Source organism: Camelus ferus, chromosome 25 (assembly GCF_009834535.1).
Source record: "Camelus ferus isolate YT-003-E chromosome 25, BCGSAC_Cfer_1.0, whole genome shotgun sequence".
Lineage (NCBI taxonomy): Eukaryota > Metazoa > Chordata > Mammalia > Artiodactyla > Camelidae > Camelus > Camelus ferus.
This window is the reverse complement of record NC_045720.1, coordinates 21758926-21776669: the sequence shown is the minus strand read 5'-3', so window position 1 is coordinate 21776669 and position 17744 is coordinate 21758926. Positions and strand designations below refer to the sequence as shown.

The 17744-nt window shown below is 34.5% G+C and overlaps 1 protein-coding gene across 1 annotated transcript in view; it reads right to left on the bottom strand.

Moving 5' to 3' along the window:
* The window catches only part of CSMD3 (CUB and Sushi multiple domains 3), a 1015135-nt gene that overhangs the window by 93380 nt on the left and 904011 nt on the right, over nt 1-17744 (bottom strand). The window contains 5 exon segments of the mRNA XM_032468125.1: nt 978-1123; nt 2014-2191; nt 2929-3117; nt 5542-5751; nt 8645-8761. Of these exon segments, the coding sequence (XP_032324016.1) occupies nt 978-1123; nt 2014-2191; nt 2929-3117; nt 5542-5751; nt 8645-8761 (840 nt within the window).

The following is a 17744-nucleotide window of genomic DNA, read 5'->3' as shown; positions in this document are numbered from 1 at the left end:
AAACCCAATGTGCTTTAAACGTCTTTGTGCATAACCATGTTTGACTTATATTTTTCATGTAATATAAGCTTAAGGTATCAAAGATTTTCCTATTTTGTGTTAAAAAATAAAGAAGAAATATTAAATTGGATGTTAATGTAATAAACAGGGTTCATGTTCACCTTGGAAATTTTATATGTTTCACAAATTTCATTTAGTAGCTTATTGATCCTGCGAAATTCTCAGGGAGTTGGTCTGATAAAGTCTTATGAAGCAGAATATGGTTTTATGGAACTATGATCATAGCAGATAAAAGATATAATCATTAGAAACAAATAAACATTTTTTAATTTATAATGGAATACAACAAACTTCATATAAAAGGAAGTTTTTTAAAAACTCTGAAACCATCTGAATGTTTTTTCAAAAAGTTAATGTTATGATGAGAGGACCTGGATAATTCTATACAAAGAATTGAAACTGAAATTCTTCGTAAATTACTTCAGAGGAGTAAATGCTATGAACTTAATGATGTGGGACAGCCAGTTAAAACTGTAAGATTCTAGAATAGATACAGTTGTGAAACAAGAGTGGAACTGAATGAGTAATATGATTCAAAGCAGAAAGATATTGGATGCTAATTTTAGAAAGTCTCACAGCAGGTTGACTAGATTAAACATTTTATATTGAAAAATCTATTGATGTTTCAAAATTACATGCAATAAAATATGAACAGCTGGTTTTCCTTTATGGGTTTTGTGCAAAAAATGATTATATTTTACCAGAGTAATTACTGACTGATTTATTTCCTATTCCCATTTACTTGCATTTTAATGTCTCTAAATGCTTAGAAGAGGTCATTCTTTGCAAGTAAATGTATTTGAAATGACAAAAAAGTGTCATGTTTTAATACCTTTTCAATCATATGTTAAACTCAGTTTTGCAGGACAATTTCAAACAGTGGCCAAACAAAACAGAAACTCTTAGATAATACTAACCGTGATAACTGAGCACAAAAAAGCCACTTGTTGTAAAATCACTGTGGAATTTGATTAGAATCTGATTTGAAGTGCTGTAGACTGATTCCAAAGCAGTATTGCCACTGAATTGCCCGATCTGAGGTGAGTTTTGGTCTGGTCCATCCCTATCAGAGGGAGACAGAGCAGGGAGGGGAAAAAAGATAGAGACTGAGTTTGATTTTTTCCTAAATTTTACACAAAGTTTAATGAAAGTATTACATATGAGATAATAAAGATGCAGTAAATGAAATAACCTTTGAGTGCCAAATCATATTGATATATTTTATTTTTATTTAAGTGATGACATACTAAAAAATATAAAATATAAATCATATTTTTACCTAAATAAAATGTACCTAGATTAATTGTAATTAAATTGTCTTTGGTTTTTGACCACAACCCAGATCCTCTCAAATAGTTGAGATCTGCCCTCTTATTTTCTTCAAAATAATCTTGAGACTCATAGATTAAATTTAGAAAGAATTTTAAAACTCATATGATAGTTCCATTAACCATTTGTCAACAATTAATTCAGATATTTTCTTCATATTTTAAATAGAAATATTTCAATTAACAGGATGCTAATAATGCAAATATAGTATCTTATGATGAATTATTATGACAGAAATTATGACAGAAATTCAGTTGTATTAAATAATCATTATTAGAATATAGACTGTTAAATTTCACTGGTTATGTAAATAGAGAACTTTCTTACCTTAAACTCACTCTGATTTAATTCTTTGTTTTTATACATTACTTTAATAATAAATTTAAATCTTTTTTTCACCCATAAAGTTTTTGTTCTACATGTTTAGCTACTTCATGGGCAAATAAGCTAAAACGTATTCTTGTTTGTCTCATTCTGCAAAATGCATACTGTCACCCTCAGTTACTCACCCCAATTCAAACATCAGACAGCAATTTGCACAGAAGACTGTGATATATTTTCATTCCTACCTTGTTTCACTGTTATATATAGTTGAATCAATCAATGACAATGGTCCCGGCTTACCATACTGTAATGAAATCATAGATTGGTTCTGTTTGAAGGACAGTAAAATTGATGTAGATTCCATTCCCAGGGGGTACTCTTACAAGCCAAAAACAGTCTTGAAAGTTTGGATATTCATCGGGATACCCAGGAGAGTAAATGGTACCATTCATTGCAGTTATATTCCCTCCACAAAGAGCTACAGACAAGATACAAAACAAAATGCTTAAAAAGAATCACAATAAACTGATTATAGAGAAAAGGCAACCATTTCATACCTCTGAAACACATAAAAATATACCTATATTATGTTTACCACAGTTAAGGTTATAAAATGAAGCTGGCAACCATGAACCAAACTTGGTGAGCTTTTATTTATCGTTCAATATGAAGTATGCTACACAGTTACTATCACTAGATTAGTAAATTACATTGTATTCCCTTTTTCCAAATACTTTATCCACTGTTCAACTTTCATCTTATGTCATGTATAAATATAAGGCCTTATAAGAGATTCAGGTCATTTTTATTTAAATTTATATTTAATTTTTCAAAATATTTATTTTTTATTTTTTAGAAAAAATGAGAACAAGTTCAGTAGCAGTATCTAGGTTATAGGTTTATGTAAGCATGACTATTAAATCTACATACATGCACCCACACAGACACCACACAGGAGAAGCTCCAAAGTGTTAACCAATTTTATTTTTATTTCCAATCGGAAAGGTTAGGACTCCTGCCAATAATGACAAAATCAGTTATTCACTATGGAGCCTTAAGGGCTTTGATATGGGTACTAACTGTAATTCTTCAACTGAAAGAAAGACTGTATACTTAGCATCCTATTTGAAGACGAAGACAAAATTGAGGGCCAAAACAAGAATTATTAAACACAGATGATATCTCTGAAAAGATAGCTTCAAGTCAGACGCGTACCTTCACACCTTGGGAGTGGATGATTCCAATTACGACTCACTCCATGAAGGCATGTGAGAGCTGAATTTCCAATCAGAGTGTATCCAGGGAAACATTCAAACGAAATGGTTTGACCCACAGTAAAATCACTGCCAATTACAAAACCGTTTCGAAATGGGCGTGGATCAGGACAGCTTTGCAACTGGTAGGCTGAAAAAGGGAAGAAGAAAAATGTTTTTCCTTTCTGAATTTCAAAAGACCACAGATGGGTACTATTTGCAACTTGGAAAATAGATGTAGTACTGCTTTCAGTTGGTTATAAATAGTAACTTAAGTTTATGATAAATGATGTCAACTGTATGGTATGAGTTTTTTCTTATGTCTAGGCTTTTCATATTTAAAATATTATTACAATTCATAAAAATACATTCAGTGTTTTCACCCACTTAAGAAATCTATCTAAATTAGAAGTTTTAATGAAAATATAAATTACCCTTACAGCCACAATTTTAATCAAATATATTTTCTTATTCCTTTACATAGAATGCAATTGCTTCCTGGTTATACTGCATGCACATAGAATAAAATAAATATAAGTGTAAGCTTAATTCTGAGCCTTTCTAAATTTTTTAAACTATTTTTTTCTAAAAGAAACAAACCACAATATCTCTCTATTGAGTTTCTCTAAGGAAGTTGTTTAATAATACAAAGTACCGAGAAACAAATTTCCTTCTAATATAAATTTTGTACTTCACTTATATTTTTGGCACTGTAGTGTACCTGTGTGTTTATTTGTTAATACTGCTCTTGTTCTACATTCTACATGAGATCAAAGTTTCTTTTTGTTTTATCATTGTATTCTAAAGGCCTTGCTGATTGCCTTTTAAATAGAAGGTACTTAATAAACACTGCTGAATAAATTCTGAACCTAAAAACAATGTATATACTCACATATTTTTATTAGAGACTTTAGTTTTCAGTTCAAAATTATATTATAATTAATAAAATTACCAGCAATCAGAGAGTACTTTGTTACTGACCATTAAATTCTAAATTCCCCAAATAAAGAAATTTACATTTGAAGTTGAATAAGCTACCCTAAATTATTTATTCAAATATTACTGTAATTCTTAAAGGTTTCAGAATTAATGAACAATCCTTTTAAGATGTTAAGTGCTTTTATTCCTAGTCTGTCTTTTTCATTTGAATTAATATTCTACGCACACAAAAAATATCAAAATGAAGAGAGTCATTTCAATTTAAGACAAGTATATATCATTTGATCATTAGGAGTTGGGATATTATTATATTAAATAAACCCTTTCAATTTTCACTCACATTTAAAAGATAATTTTTCCCAATTTTACTGGGATATAACTTACATACAGTACTGTATGAGTTTGAAGTTTACAGTATAATGATTTTACTTAGATGTATTATGAAATGCTGACTATGAAAAATTTAGTTAGGTAGATACTTTTGAATAGGATATGACTCGTAGACAAATATGTGATCCTGTGATAAATTACACAATGTTTTACCTATCTATGCTTTTGAGTTTAATAGGGAAGTATAGGAAATAGATTTTAAATGTTCAGGAAAACAATTTCCATCCTAATATCATATACAATACAGGGCTTAACAAACCCAATACTGTTGCTAGTAATGTTAACTTTGGAACCAAGTCCTTTAGTAGAGGGTACACTTAATTGTATACTATTCATTTTTCCAAAATTCAGAATGTTTTTGAAAATTATCTAAAAATAACATTGATTCTGTGAATCTGTACCAATTAACCTATTTCTTAAAAAAAAGTCATTAGTTCAATGACAAATTCAGTAAAAGAGGAGATAGTTTCAAAATTCAATGTTTTTCACAAATAATATCTAGTGATCATTGTAATACATTATGACTCATGGCAATAATACTAGTATTGCATAAATAATAGTTAATGAGTTTATTATGGGAATAATGAATCTTTTATCAGTGACACATTGACTGAAAAATGTAGTTAATAAAGCTCAATAAATTAATAAATTCTAGTTTTACCTCATTCAAATAAGAACAATGTTTTGAGAGGCAGAGGACAGTGAGTGCAAGGTGAAGAAGACAAAGCAGGGTTTAAGGTAAACAGCAAAGTGCCTGGCATGAAGCCCCGTGTACTTGCTAGAGAAGGACCACAAATACATCTTTGAGTCTCATAGGAATAGAATGGAATCAAGGAATGTTCCATTATTCTATCATTATAGAGTAAAAGGAAACAACTTTACATGTAATAGATGAGCACCACAAAATATCTTTTCAATACACTCATTTTGATATAAAAGCAAGGATAAGTCTTGGATAACCAGCCTGCTTTTTTTGACTGCCTTTCCTTGACTTGTTTAATTTGAGCGTGTATTAAATCAGTCCTTTTTTCATGTTTAGAATTTTTAAGGCCTCAGAAAGACATCACTTCCCTTTATATAATTGCCTGAAAACTTCATTATTAAAAAATCTTCCTAATTATAGCTGGCCTTGTTTTAGGTTCCTTTCTCTTTCTAAAACACAATATAGAAGACACTTAGAGTTAGTTAGATTGGTAATAGCTATTTGGAGGCTAAATAAGCTTTCATTTTTTATTATTCCTCTCACCTTGGTATACAATGTGGAATCCTTGTTTGTTTTGTGAATAGTCACTATGAAAATACAAGCTGGTTTCATGGGTCGTGCTAAATAGGGAAGATGGTATTTGAGGACCACTGAGTCTGCCAATGACAGTACTAGTTTCTGAGGACCCACTTCTTACTTCCAAATAATCATGTATGGTTTCTGTAGAAAAATTTACAAACTGGAGATGTACACCTAAAGAAGAAAAACAAACATAAAACTACTTTACTCTTTTACCAAATTAAATGCATGCCCATACACAAACACACATGCTCGCATTAATGTACTTAAGATATGTTCCCATTTAGGCTGAGAGGTATGATCTCAGAATCTGGGCCTTGGGTTTGCTGTCTGCCCAGGACTACTAGTTTTGCTACAGTTCAAAGTAACAGAATACTGCTCTCAAATGCCCACTGTTTGTCACAGGGGAAAATCTCTTTCATTTTACTACAATGTCACTATAGTAAAATTAATCAAGAAAGTGGCTTTCTTGCTTTTTCATACCATTTAAAGTTATATCAACCAATTTTTAAAGATAAAAAGCCACTTGATAATTTGTATTTTGTGAAGGCCAATTTGAGGCCAAAATATGATTGTAAATTTTTATGTTAATATAATCAGATTTCATGACTGTAAGAAATTGTTCATTCATATATAGGGGATAAATTAAATTCTCCAAAGTATTATTTTTAGGCATGTAATTTTCAGTGTGCTTGTTTAGTATTTTGCTTGTCAGAGGATAATGCTAAATTTTATATAATATTTGTAATCAAGTATACAGACCATTATTATACGATATCATACTATAAAATAGTCTCAATATCATTACAAACATAACTAAAATAGGAGATAGTGAATTGTCTCTGGGATGGAAACAATAAAATGAAAGCCTCATTGAGGTATGTTTCCCTAATTCAATTAATATTCAATTTCACTGAATTTGATGTTTTCTTTTTTAATAACTACCATTTTCCAAATTGTTGATAATAAAATCTGACATTAATTGTGTTTTCTTTTTGCTAGGCACTGTTTTAAGTTCTTATACATGCTGACTTATTTCATACTCATAGTTACTCATGAGAATGAAGAAACTGAGGCACAGAGAGGCTAAACAGTAAGTGTTCACGACATTCTGAAAGAGGCAAAATCAATCCAAACTCAGACTTCCTGGCTCTTGAGCTCTTACACCGGGGTTCTCAAGTAAAGTCACATTTCGTTACTAGAAAAAGAGTTATGTGGAAACTCTCTTTCCGTTCCATGAACAAATAAATCTGAGAAATACTGAACATATATGCTTCAAAATATTCAACACATTTCTGTACAATCAGACAAACTTCTTAGAACTCTGAACACACTGCCTTAATATGTGAAGCTCCAACATGTACATATGTTCTTAAATTTTCCCAAGTCCCCTTTTCAGAAATTATCTTGTCAATAATTGTTTCATGAACATGAGAAAATACTTCTTTCATCATTGATATGTGCTCAATTTTCTTTTAAAAATGTATAAATTACTTGTTCAAATATATTAAGATCAATATACGATTTAATCAAAACTCAAAACAGTGGGATTATTTAAATGTAACCAAATCAGAAAGTCTCATATTTTCCTTTCTAAAATAGAGACAAAAATTCTTTTTAATTTTTAATAAACTTGGTTTTTAAAATCAAGGAAGCATTAGCAAGAGGTAAGTTGAAGATGATATAATGATACTATTGAAAATATGTTGCATAATTTATTTTAAAAGAATTCACTTAGTTCCATAAGCCACACGAGATGAGCCCTCTTAAGTGGCTAGTAAGAGACATAAGAATAACCATACTGTTTCAAATCTGTTATTCATTTACATCAGTATTCTTTTTCAATCAATAGGCATAGAATTTGACCAGAACTTCAAACTAGGGTGTTTCCATGTTGCAGCCAGAATAATCCTCATTAGAAAGCCTGTCAGCACCCCTCTCTCAGTGGCCTTCTATTCCCCCTAAACCTCAGGCCAGTCACATAGTGTCCAGGCTTATTGCATTTCTTTAGCTTTTTCATCTGCAGCGTTCCATGTGTCACTCTGTTTACCCAGAATTTCCCGTTCCCCACAGGATGTCCCTCTTTATTGGGCTGACTCTTCCTTGTCTTTAAAGTCACAATTCAGGCATTACTTCCTCTGGCAAAACTTTTCTGCATTTCCTAGACTAAGCCAGATGTTGGTACTAAATATAATCCTGTACCCTTTATTATACTTCACTGTGATAGCGTATTTGACTATCTGTCTCCTCATTGTGACTGTAACTTATCTGGAGACAGGAACAAAGCCCGTTTTACTACACATTTTACCCCCAGCATGTAGCACAGTACTGGAGTATATGTAAATACTCCACGCAGAACTGTCAAAACATGAGTTTCTTTGAATTTAAGTAAAACATTTAAACATGAATTTTTTATTCTGAATAAAATTTTGGGTAAAAGAGGTATTGAAAAGCTGTCCTCAATAATTGAGATAGTACAGAACTTCTTAATTGCTCTAAATCCCTCAGGTTTGTACTTGAAGGAGTGTCTACTTGTCCTAATCTTTTGTAATTTAATAAGTCTGTGCTCAGTCTAGCACTCCTATTTATGCACTTACAGACTAAGGGAAAATGAATGAAGAATATGTTAGTGATACAAAGAGAATTTAATTTATTAAATGCAATATGTCCAAAACACTGGGAACTGTATTATTAGAATTAGAAAGGCATTACATCCACATGGGTACTTGAACCTAACATTAGAAAAATTGTACTACTTTTCAAATGTAAAACCTTATTATTTACAATGAATTTTGGATGAATTTAACAGACTACCAGAAAATAATTTATCTGTGTACTCTTGTTACAAGAAGAAGAAAAGAGTTACAAAAACAATTTACATGAAAATCATGTTGAATTACCACTGCCACATACCTCTAACTCAGGCTATATCCATACATATCAACTGCAAAATATCATGTTCGTCTATTTGTGAATATTTCATAAGTTCTTATTAGACTTTGATATTTCTTTTTAAGGATATATTAATGATGTTGAAAATTCTTTCATGTGTTTTTAATATACATACCAAAACCAACGGGCAGCTTTATTGTCCACGTGCAATCTAAACTGCTGGGGTAGTTTCCAGGAAACCCAGGGCTGAGGATCACACCACTGAAATCTGACATAGCACCACCACACTGGGCTGCAAGAGAACAGAAGTCCCACTTAAGCCAAAGGAGTAGAATATGTTACTGTTTTAAAAACAGATTTATATCATTTCAAGTCTTAATCAAGTCTCTAAATTAAAACTGTTTGATATAAATTTGAATGTTGTCAACTCTCATTCACCACACACCAGATATCAAATATAATCAACTGACGATGTATTTTGTAAAATAGTGTAAAAAAGTAACGTTTCCTTCCTCAGTAATACATACAAGCTAAATCAATTATTGCATAGCAAGAAGGAGCTCATGAGCAGTGAATATGATCAAACAAGGAATACAGGTCCATTTCCACACGAGGCATGTAATTTAGAATCAAATCAAGCCAGCAACATCCATTCTAAGTATTGTCTGTGAAGGATTCATTTTCACAACCTTTCCTTTGTTTCCTTTTTCTGAGGAGGCTAACTAAAGATTTTTAAGAAAAATAATGGTTTCCACTGGTACTATGTGAGGGATTCACATTCTATATGATATGGCCTTAATTTATCCTGACAGAATCTAGACAAAAAATAGGGAAGTACGAAACAAGTAAAATATGCACCTGAAGTTTGAGAATCTAGTCATAATTTAAAAGTATGCTTGTTTTAGAATCCTTACTATACTGATTCGCTATTGATAAGCTAAGCTAAAATTATAAGAACCAATCATTACTCAAGTTTTAATTTCTACATGATTAAATAGAACTATTTAACATATATTAGCAAAATAATTGCATCTTGGAAGCCAATTCTTTCCTCTAAATGTACATTTTTTATCATTCCACCATGGAAGGACTAAAATACACATCTGTTAATTGTAGGTTGAAGAATCAAATTTTACAACTGCACATCAAGTTGGAAAGTTACCTGCACACTTTCCTGCAGTTTCACTCATTTATTTCTTGTTATGAACAGCAACAGACAGATACTCAAACTTCAGGTTATATATCATAAAGGAAAATTCAGTAGAACAATACGATATCAATAATCAGTTTGACAGCTATCTTTAATTATATGAATCGAATAAAGTATCTATCAAGCAGATTTTGCTAGGAAGATAAATATACACTTGTAGTCTATCTACATATAAATCTTTCCTTTAAACTTGTGATTTCCACTGAGGTCTAGATACATCCGTATACTTTCCCATTCTTAAATCTCAGTTCATACATCCTTAAACCACAGCAATTATATATATACCATTAATATTCACCAATTCATTCTCCTAAAATTTGATTATATCATCATATAATCTGATAACTAAGGAGTACTAGAGAAAATATTTTGTCCAATCTAAAGTGTTTTTAAAATGTCTGGCAAAAATGCAATCATAGGATTGTTTTGCTTTATTCTGAACTTTGAGTGAAAGAATCCAAGGACTCTCCTTGGCTTTCTTGCCTTCACAGTTTCAAGTGTTTGAACTGCTCATTGGCCTTCTAATTCTTTCCATCTCTTTAAATATGATCTGAAAATCCTGTCCTCTGCACTGCCCAGCTTTCTAGCATGTAAATCCCAAAATCAGAGGAGAAAGAAATAGAGAATAAAAAGTAAACAGATAATGAAGGAGAAAGAAAAAGCATGACAAACCATGAAAGACACATAAAGAAGAATCCAAAAAATGCATCTGCCTTCAGCTTTGCAAGCATGTCTGCTTCCTCAGGGGCTCTGCAATTGCACAGAGCCCTAGTCCTTGAATGACAATGCTGTGTTTTACCAGTGGTTTCCTCCTAAATTCTTTTAAGCCCCATTACACTCTTTTTCTTAAGGACACAATCATAGCTTAGTCTTCCAAGATGAAATCATCTTTGATTCTTCCTTCAGATTTGTCCCTATTATCTATATATCTCAAGTGACTTTTCCTTTCTTCTATCAAAATATCTGGCAGACCTTTTATTTTCCAGTTCATGAGGCTGTAACTCTGTTACCTGATGACTAGAGTTTTAAGACATTCTCTGAATCAGCCTCCTGCCTTCAGTTTCTCCTTATAGTACAGCCATGATGTCAATTCAAATACTTTGTCTATCAAATACATTACAAGCTAATTGTCTAAACTTTATAAAATACAAAGAGAGAGTAGAAAAGAAAGTATCCTGTTATTCCACTACCCACAGATGACCTATCTTTACATTTCTTTTTTTTTTATGCTTACTGTAGATTTTTATTATTTTTTGGCAAATTCTTTTTTTCTTTAAATTTAACATTTTTTATTGATTTATAATCATTTTACAATGTTGTGTCAAATTCCAGTGTTCAGCACAATTTTTCAGTTATTCATAGACATATACACACTCATTGTCACATTTTTTTCTCTGTGAGTTATCATAACATTTTGTGTATATTTCCCTGTGCTATACAGTGTAGTCTATTCTACAATTTTGAAATCCCAGTCTATCCCTTCACACCCTCCACCCCCCTGGTAACCACAAGTCTGTATTCTCTGTCTGTGAGTCTATTTCTGTCCTTTATTTACGCTTTGTTTTTGTTTGTTTGTTTGTTTTTGTTTTTGTTTTTTAGATTCCACATATAAGCGAACTCATATGGTATTTTTCTTTCTCTTTCTGGCTTACTTCACTTAGAATGACATTCTCCAGGAGCATCCATGTTGCTGCAAATGGCATTATGTTGTCAGTTTTTATGGCTGAGTAGTATTCCATTGTATAAATATACCACTTCTTCTTTATCCAGTCACCTGTTGATGGACATTTAGGCTGTTTCCATGTTTTGGCTACTGTAAATAGTGCTGCTATGAACATTGGGGTGCAGGTGTCATCCTGAAGTAGATTTCCTTCTGGATACAAGCCCAGGAGTGGGATTCCTGGGTCATATGGTAAGTCTATTCCTAGTCTTTTGAGGAATCTCCACACTGTTTTCCATAGTGGCTGCACCAAACTGCATTCCCACCAGCAGTGTAGGAGGGTTCCCCTTTCGCCACAGCCTCTCCAGCATTTGTCATTTGTGGATTTTTGAATGACGGCCATTCTGACTGGTGTGAGGTGATACCTCATTGTAGTTTTGATTTGCATTTCTCTGATAATTAGTGATATTGAGCATTTTTTCATGTGCTTTTTGATCATTTGTATGTCTTCTTTGGAGAATTGCTTGTTTAGGTCTTCTGCCCATTTTTGGATTGGGTTGTTTATTTTTTTCTTATTGAGTCGTATGAGCTGCTTATATATTCTGGAGATCAAGCCTTTGTCGGTTTCACTTGCAAAAATTTTCTCCCATTCCGTAGGTTTTCTTCTTGTTTTATTTCTGGTTTCCTTTGCTGTGCAGAAGCTTGTAAGTTTCATTAGGTCCCATTTGTTTATTCTTGCTTTTATTTCTTCTAGGAGAAAATTTTTGAAATGTATGTCAGATAATGTTTTGCCTATGTTTTCCTCTAGGAGGTTTATTGTATCTTGTCTTATGTTTAAGTCTTTAATCCATTTTGAGTTGATTTTTGTATATGCTGTAAGGGAGTGTTCTAGCTTCATTGTTTTACATGCTGCTGTCCAGTTTTCCCAACACCATTTGCTGAAGAGACTGTCTTTATTCCAATGTATATTCTTGCCTCCTTTGTTAAAGATGAGTTGACCAAAAGTTTGTGAGTTCATTTCTGGGCTCTCTATTCTTTTCCATTGGTCTATATGTCTGTTTTGGTACCAATAACATGCTGTCTTGATGACTGTAGCTCTATAGTATTGTCTGAAGTCTGGGAGAGTTATTCCTCCAGCCTCTTTCTTTCTCTTCAGTAATGCTTTGGCAATTCTAGGTCTTTGATGGTTCCATATGAATTTTATTATGATTTTTTCTAGTTCTGTGAAATATGTCCTGGGTAATTGGATAGGGATTGCATTAAATCTGTAGATTGCCTTGGGCAGTGTGACCATTTTAACAATATTGATTCTTCCAATCCAAGAGCATGGAATATCTTTCCATTTTTTAAAGTCTTCTTTAATTTCCTTCATCAATGGTTTATAGTTTTCTGTGTATAATTCTTTCACCTCCTTGGTTAGATTTATTCCCAGATATTTTATGACTTTGGGTGCTATTTGAAAGGGGATTGTTTCTTTACTTTCTTCTTCTGTTGATTTATCGTTAGTGTAAAGAAATGCAACTGATTTTTGAACGTTAATTTTGTAACCTGCTACCTTGCTGAATTCTTCAATCAGCTCTAGTAGCTTTTGTGTAGACCTTTTAGGGTTTTCTACATATAGTAACATGTCATCAGCATATAATGACACTTTTACCTCTTCTTTTCCAATTTGGATCCCTTTTATTTCTTTCTCTTGCCTGACTGCTGTGGCTAGGACTTCCAGGACTATGTTGAATAGGAGTGGTGATAGTGGGCATCCTTGTCTTGTCCCAGATTTTAGTGGGAAGCTTTTGAGTTTTTCACCGTTGAGTACTATGCTGGCTGTAGGTTTGTCATATATAGCTTTTATTATGTTGAGATATGTTCCCTCTATACCCACTTTGGCGAGAGTTTTTATCATAAATGGGTGTTGAATTTTATCAAATGCTTTTTCTGCATCGATTGAGATGATCATGTGGTTTTTGTCCTTTCTCTTGTTGATGTGATGTATTACACTGATTGATTTGCGTATGTTGAACCAGCCTTGTGTCCCTGGGATGAACCCCACTTGGTCATGATGTATAATCTTTTTTATGTGTTGTTGGATTCTATTTGCTAAAATTTTGGTGAGGATTTTGGCGTCTATGTTCATCAGTGATATTGGCCTATAATTCTCTTTTTTTGTAGTGTCTTTGCCTGGTTTTGGTATCAGGGTGATGGTGGCTTCATAGAATGAGTTTGGGAGTATTCCCTCCTTTTCGATCGTCTGGAAGAGTTTGAGAAGGACTGGTATGAGTTCTTCTTTGTATGTTTGGTAGAATTCCCCGGTGAAGCCGTCCGGTCCTGGACTTTTATTTGTAGGGAGGTTTTTAATTGCTATTTCTATTTCCTTTCTAGTGATCGGATTGTTCAAGTGTTCAGATTCTTCTTGATTCAGTTTTGGTGGATGGTATGTTTCCAGAAACTTGTCCATCTCCTCTAGGTTATCCAGTTTGGTTCCATTTAGTTTTTCATAATATTCTCATAGGATATTCTGTATTTCTATTTTGTTTGTTGTAATTTCTCCATTTTCCTTTCTTATTTTGCTAATTTGTGCTCTCTCTTTTTTCTTCTTTGTGAGTTTGGCCAGAGGTTTGTCGATTTTATTTACTTTTTCAAAAAACCAGCTTTTGGTTTGGTTGATTTTTTCTATGGTCTTGTTAATCTCTATTGTATTTAATTCCTCTCTGATCTTTATTATTTCCTTCCTTCTGCTGCTTTTTGGGGCTTTTTGTTCTTCTTTTTCTAATTCATTCAGGTGGTGGGTTAAATTGTTTATTTGAGATTGTTCTTCTTTTTTGAGGAAGGCCTGTATCGCTATAAACTTCCCTCTTAGCACTGCCTTTGCTGTGTCCCATAGGTTTTGAGTGGTTGTGCTTTCATTATCATTTGTCTCAAGGTATTTTTTAATTTCAGCTTTGATTTCCTCATTGATCCATTGTTTTTTCAATACCATATTGTTTAATCTCCATGCTTTCCTTTTTTTCTCCTTTGTTTCTCTGTTGTTGATTTCCAGTTTCATGGCATTGTGGTCAGTAAAGATGCTTGAGATAATTTCTATCTTCTTAAAATTGTTGAGGTTTCTTTTGTGCCCAAGTACATGATCGATCCTGGAAAATGTTCCATGTGCACTTGAAAAGAATGTATATCCTATTTTTGGGGGGTGTAATGCTCTGAAAATATCCACCAAATCTAGCTTTTCTATTGTAGTATTTAATTTCTCTGTTGCCTTGTTTATTTTCTGTCTGGAAGATCTGTCTAGTGATGTTAATGCAGTGTTAAAATCTCCAACTATGATTGTATTCCCATCAATATCCCCCTTTATCTCTGTTAGTAATTCTTGTATGTACTTAGGTGCTCCTATATTGGGTGCATATATATTAACGAGTGTAATATCCTCATCTTGTATCACTCCTTTAATCATTATAAAATGTCCTTCTTTATCTTTCTTTATGGCCTTTGTTTTAAAGTCTATTTTGTCTGAAATCAGTACTGCAACACCTGCTTTTTTGGCTTTTCCATTTGCATGGAATATCCTTTTCCATCCTTTCGCTCTCAATCTATATGTGTCCTTCTCCCTAAAGTGGGTCTCTTGTATGCAGCATATTGAAGGTTCTTTATTATCCAGTCTGCCACTCTGTGTCTTTTGACTGGAGCATTTAGTCCATTAACATTTACAGTAATTAATGATAGATGTGTGTTTATTGCCATTTTGAACTTGTCTTTGCAGTTGAATTGGTATATCCTCTTTGTTCCTTTCTTCTTCCTTTTGTGGTTTGGTAATTTTCCTTTGTATTATCATGGATTTTATTTAATTTTTGTGAGTCCTTTGTAAATTTTTGGCTTGTGGTTACCCTTTTCTGTAAATCTGTCAACCCATTACTATAACTGTTTTTATTAAACTGATAGTAACATGATCTCAAACCCATCCTACTGTTAAAAAAATTTAAAAAAGAAAGAAAAAAATATTCTATATTTCCCTGCCTCCCTCTCCCACTCTCAGTGATTTGTATGTCTTCTTTTATAATTTCATGTTTACTTTATTTGTAATTCATGAGTTATCACCCTTCCAGTTGTGTGTTTCTCATTTCTGTAGCATCCTGCTGTTTTTCTATTTAGAATAGCCCTTTCAATATTTCTTTTAGCATGGGTTTAGTGTTGCTAAACTCCTGCAGCTTTTTTTTTTTTGTCTGTGAAACTCTTTATTTCTCCTTCTATCCTCAAGGATAGCCTTGCTGGATAAAGGATCCTAGGCTGCATCTTTTTTTCATTCAGGGCTTTGAATATATCTTGCCACTCCCTTCTGGCCTGTAGTGTTTGTGTAGAGAAATCAGCTGAGAGCCTTATGGGGGTTCCCTTGTAACTTACTCTTTGCTTTTCTCTTGCTGCCTTTAGAATCATTTCTTTATCCTTGACTCTGGCCATCTTGATTATGATATGTCTTGGTGTGGGTCTATTTGGGTTCTTCTTGTTTGGGACCCTCTGAGCTTCCTGTACTTGGATATCTGATTCCTTCTTTAAGTTTGGGAAGTTTTCAGTCATGATTTCTTCAAAAACCTTTTCAATCCCCTTTGATCCTTCTTCTCCTTCTGGGACCCCTATTATGCGAAGATTGGGACGCTTTATATTATCCCATAGGTCCCTTATGCTATTTTCATTATTTTTTATTTGCTTCTCTTGTAGTTCTTCTGAATGGGTGCTTTCTATTGCCCTGTCTTCTAGATCACTAATTCGTTCCTCTGTATTATCTAGTTGGCTTTGCACAGCTATTAGATCATTCCTCATCTCTGTCAATGAGTTTACCCATTCTACTTGGCTCTTCTTTATAGCTTCAATTTCATTTTTGACATATTTTATATCTCTAAACACTATCTCTTTTAATTCCTTCAGCAATTCGATCACTCCTTTTTTGAAATCTTGATCTAGTAGGCTATCGATGTCTATTTCGTTGATCTTTCTTTTAGGGGATTTCTCTTGTTCTTTTAATTGGGAAAGGTTTTTCTGCTTCTTCATCTTGCTCATACCTCTTTGGCACTGTGGTTTATGGAGTATCAGTTGTTTATTTTGGTCCTTAAGGATTTTATCTATCTGATGCCTATTTAGGAATAGAACTTAGGAAAAAAAGAAAAAAAAATGAGAGAGAGAGAGAAGGAATTTTAAAAGAAGGGAGAAAGAGGGTTTGAAAACAGTGTATAATGAATAATAGAAGAGTGAGTTGAAGCAGGGTATTAATCGGGTTGAGACGTCCTTTTGAAACCTTTACAAAAAAATAAAATAAAATAAAACCTTTACAAAAAAAGGGGGGGGGGAGATGAATAGATGTATTTGAAACCTGTGTCTAATCAATAGCAGGACATCAAAACCCAAGAGAAATAGAAATGAATTAAGAAGTAAAGATTAAGAGAGTAACAGAAAATAGAACAGGTAAAAACAGATTTAAAAAAAAAGGGGGGGGGGGGTTTGTCGGTGTTCTCCTGGAGTCTGTGTGCTTTTAATGTGAAGTCTTTCTGTCTTCGTCCTGTTTTGGAAGCTCAGCTTGCTGTTTTCAGAGGCCCTCCGTTGGCGCCCTCTTCTGTGCTGCTCCCAGCACCTGTCGGCAAGCAGATCGCGCCTCCTCCTAACACTGGGTCAGGTGCAGCTCTCTGCTGTGGGCGAGCGGGTCGCTGCCCCTCCGGATGCCGCAGTCAGATGTTGCAGACTGGCCAGGTAGGAGGGCGGGTCGTGCCCCCTCCCAGCACCTCGGTCAGGGGCTGTGTTCCTGCCCGAAAGGCGGGGGGGCCGCTCTCGCTCTACCTGCGCCGCAGGTAGCTCCGCTCCTCTGTGCGGCTGCGCGCTCCGCCCTGGTCGGCGCTCCGCAGGTGGGCTCCGGGAAGACCGAGGGACAGCCCTGTCCCTGCTCCGAGCCAAAACCCAGCTCCTTGTTTGTCTTTGTGGAGCAAGCTCCCTGAGGGACCAGGATGGAAGGATCCTATCTGACCCGGGCTGCAGGCCAGTCTCAGCCTGGCCTTTGAGGCTGCTAAGCCCTTCCGTGCGGATGCAGGTTTCGCCCCGCCCCCGCCTGGGTGCTCAGCGCGGAGGATATGGCGGCTGTGCCTGAGCCCCGCCTCTCTTCCCCCGAAAACTTTCCGCGGGTTTTCAGAGATGGGGGTGTGCACCCTTCCCCCAAGAGCACATCAACCTTGCTGTTTTATGGCGGGCCCAGGTTGTTCTGCCCTGTGCACCCACAGCCACGGCGTGCAGACCCTTGCGTTCCCCCGGGGCTGCCTCCGTGCAGCCACTTCCGTCCTCTGCCCAGCTTGTGCAGCCTGGCCCTGCCCGCCGCTGCCGGCCCGCGTCTCAGGCTGGGTGTCGGGGGGACGCTCTGTGCCCGTTTAACTTAGTTCTGTT